Consider the following 3,687-nt stretch of genomic DNA (forward strand, 5'->3'; position numbering starts at 1 on the left):
ATGAATCTCAACCTTTGATTTCATGAAATCATTTTATTATTTCAGTGGTTAAAGTCATAAACGTACTGGCCCAGAAACAGCGTCTGTTTACGATTGTTTTCTGTGCAGCTTCATTTACAAGAAATAATTAAAAGATGAAAATCAACATTAAAAACCATGTCTTTCTTGGAATACAAATCAAAACATACAATGTAAAATGAAGTCCGTAGTGTACCATATACATATATTTAAAAAAAAAAATAAAAAAAAATTGATAGCATTGCTTGTAAAAGTGCATTCTGGCACTTGGAGGGAAAAACTGCTCACCTAAACCAAAGCAGAAGATAATAACTAACTACCCTTACCTTAATTACAAAAGAGTTTTATGCTTTTTAAAAAGCTGGAAGCACATTTGAACTGCAGCAGAAGTCGGCTTACTTAAGTGATATCAGCGTGGTAAAGCACAGCGCCGGTCTGTCTGTGTTTCAGCTCATGGTCCACAACATTAGCCCTTTTAATTAACTTTAGTACAAAGCATGTTCTTTACACACAATGAAAACTGCATGGGTTATGAAGAAAAACCTGACAATGAAATACAAAGCTGCCCCCTCATGTTCAGATAAGAATGAACTGTGTATGACATAAAAAATCCATCACTTTGTTCGAATGCTTTTAATTCTAAAATTAAGTCCAAGCGATGGGAAAGTTCATTGATTAAGAAACTGGCTATGCATCTTTTTTTTGTTTGTTTGTTTCTAAAAATTCACACCACCTGAGCTGCCACGCGTACAAAAGTGTCAATATTCACAAGCAACTATACAATCATTTTTAAAATCAGCAGATCCAAAAGAAAGAAATGCACCCAGTGTTCGAAAATAAAAAAATAGAGCATATATATTTAGATATAAAATTCAATATTTCTATATTAAAGGCTCTGACAGATTTATGCTAAGACTTGTAGTGCAACTACCTATTTTGTGTGTCAAAGAAAAGCATTCCTTTGCCGGTTATTGCTCTGGAGGTCTTTAGAAAAGAAGGCACCGTGTAGTGAGGACTCGTTCCTGACACAGGGCGGGAGCAGATGAAGTTAGCAGGGCTGGAAAAGGGGCTCTGGTGGTCCCAGGAGAGCAAAAGGGTGGTCAGCCCCTGGGAGAACACAGTGAGGAATGGCTCTGCAGGGGCTTCAGAGACAGACACACTGGGTAAGAGACATCTCGGAGTAATAGCGGTCACACAGATGTGGTCACTCGGTCCACAGCGTTATTGACCTCGTTTTTGTTGGAATCCAGGCCTTTGGCGGCGTTCATGTCCTTTCGGATGCTCTCGGCCACCTTCTTCATGTTCTTCAGCTCGCTGGGGTGTGGCGTGGCCCGCCGCAACAGTGTTCTCTGAGAAACAGGAAGAAAAAGAACCCTTTTTAATTCACCGATTCTCGTTATAGCACCCTTCAGAGCATTTTAAGACCCCATGAAAAGTGGATCTGATTGAAAAAAGAAGGTTGAGGTGGGATACACTGAAGGGCTTGTCGTTTTTGTGTTTTATGTCACAGCATTTCCTTTTGGCATGGAGTTTACCTACTACATGTCCCACAGTGCAATGCACTCGACTCGACTTTCCTTTTCCAGTGTGACCGATGAATCAGAAGAAATCATTTTCTCAACTCAATTGAGTCAAGACTTCATTTTCAAGACGATGGAAAGCATGATGAGGTCACGTCACACAACAAAGCATACTGCTTTTGAAATATGCATAACACACGGGGCCTGTCCCAGTACCCACACTTGTGGACTTGGCCACTTGAGAGCCAGTGCATGTGACAGGAAGTAAATGTTCAAGACTGAAAAATGCCAAAGTGCGGTGCCCTTAATGCACACTGTATCCACACTCTCTCTAATACTGCTTCCATCACGTTCAGGAACTCACGTCAACGAAAACTTTACAGTGCAAGTTAAATTAATTCTATATTACATATCATTTGGTAGTAAAACACAGTGTTGCACATTGTAAATGTTTGACGTAAATTTCAATGTGTGTTTTTTTTTTTTTAAATCACTTAATTTGAAGCACCCCAAATGTATTCGAATGATTACGTACTTCTTTTTGCTCTTAACAGCTCCCACTCACTGTGGTGGAGCAGTTATGAAATATTGTTCTTGTAAATACTTTCCAGAATTTCAGTATTAAATATGCATGCAAATTACAGTGAAGTGCAACAGTTACCGTACGGTGTTCGGCGGTAGACAAAACAGATTTGAATTTTGAATCGATTTCTTCTTGCATTCAGACAACAATTAAATTACCACACGATCTTGGTGTGTGTCAAAACACAGTAGGTAATTCGGTCAGGATTTTCATGCCGGTAGTGGGAGAAAAACACCAGCATTCTGGATTCAGAGGCAATGAAATCACAGACTAACTCCTGTAAATGCTGAAAATAGCTTACATCCCCATGAGAAACAATTACTGTCTGAATAGGGCTTATGTTGTAAGTGTGTCCCATTGGGTAACCAAAACCTTGCGGTCTTCATGCCCACTGGAATATTTGGGCAAAATATAGGAAATACGGCATATGCAAGTAGACATATGTAAAGACTGCAATTTTGGGTACTGGAACAGGCCCAGTGATTTGCAGACTGCTTAAAAAAAAAAAAAAAAGTAATGGTGTGTTCCATTTGTACTCGTAAGTTGGAATTTCTGAGTTCCCAGTAGGAACTTTTACCTGGAACGCCCTCCCAAGTCAGAGTTCCAACTCGGAATCTCGGAGGAATTGCAACAACTCTAACTTCAGAACCCAATATGGCTGCTCAATGCATCAACAGAAGAGAAACAGTAGTAATATATTGTTTAATAGCACTTATAAACACTTTTTGTATGTTTTTAATCGACTGGTATTGCTAACAATGTCTTGTCACACGTAGTTTTCTGACTTCTCTACTGGAACACAGTCCACTTGGGTGTGACGTCATTCCCAGCTCTGACATCCGAGGTCAATGGAATGCACCATATATACACTAAATATATCCTCTGTAGTATTTAGCCCATGAGTTGCTACTAGCTACTGATATTTATAATTTAAAGTGGGCATTTTTATTCCTGTGAGAATTTTACTTAAAAAATGTATATGCCCCTGCAAACAAAGCGTATATCTGAGTGACAGGTTAGTTTGAGGTCATCTATAAACCAAAACACCACTAAAAAGGCACCCGATACATCACTTTTACAAAACTCATAATCATGCTAAATCCATATAATACATTTAGCAGAGCCTCCTTCTTCCTCACCTCTTCGTCATCCTCATCATCATCCTCCTCCATGAAACGGATGGTGCTCATTCTGTTTGGGGTTTTGTCATCCCAGGTGTCATCCAGCATGCCGCCCTCCACCAGACTCTCCAGAGCACCACAGCGGGCAAGTTTATCGGAACCTAAACAGCATATGCACAGATTTTTTTACACACATTATTGGGTTAGGGGAAAAAAATATTTATTGCATTTACCGTGAATTTAACGGTAAAAGACTGTAAAAATGCTACAGTAAAAACCTGTTAAATGGTTAACAGTAAATTCACCTACTATATACGGTGAAAAACTGTATTGGACATTACATGTAATTTTACGGTAGTATACAGTTTTTGGAAGTGAAAAAGACCGTATAATTTACAGGGAATAACCGTAAATTGACATTCCCAGAATTCCCTGCGTTACATTT

The 3,687-nt window shown here is 39.1% G+C and overlaps 1 protein-coding gene across 1 annotated transcript in view; it reads right to left on the reverse strand.

The window, feature by feature from the left end:
- Window positions 1-355: 355 nt before the first annotated feature.
- LOC107751305 (leucine-rich repeat-containing protein 1) overlaps window positions 356-3,687 on the reverse strand; it is a 68,625-nt gene continuing 65,293 nt past the window's right edge. Inside the window, exons 13-14 of the mRNA XM_016566984.1 lie at window positions 3,261-3,403; window positions 356-1,367 (exon numbers count right to left, since the gene is read on the reverse strand). Coding sequence (XP_016422470.1) covers window positions 1,209-1,367; window positions 3,261-3,403 — 302 coding nt within the window. The 3' untranslated portion in view covers window positions 356-1,208. The remainder of the gene's footprint in view (window positions 1,368-3,260; window positions 3,404-3,687) is intronic.

The sequence above is a fragment of the Sinocyclocheilus rhinocerous genome, unplaced genomic scaffold, assembly GCF_001515625.1.
Source record: "Sinocyclocheilus rhinocerous isolate Xijiao unplaced genomic scaffold, SAMN03320098_v1.1 scaffold552, whole genome shotgun sequence".
Taxonomy (NCBI): domain Eukaryota; kingdom Metazoa; phylum Chordata; class Actinopteri; order Cypriniformes; family Cyprinidae; genus Sinocyclocheilus; species Sinocyclocheilus rhinocerous.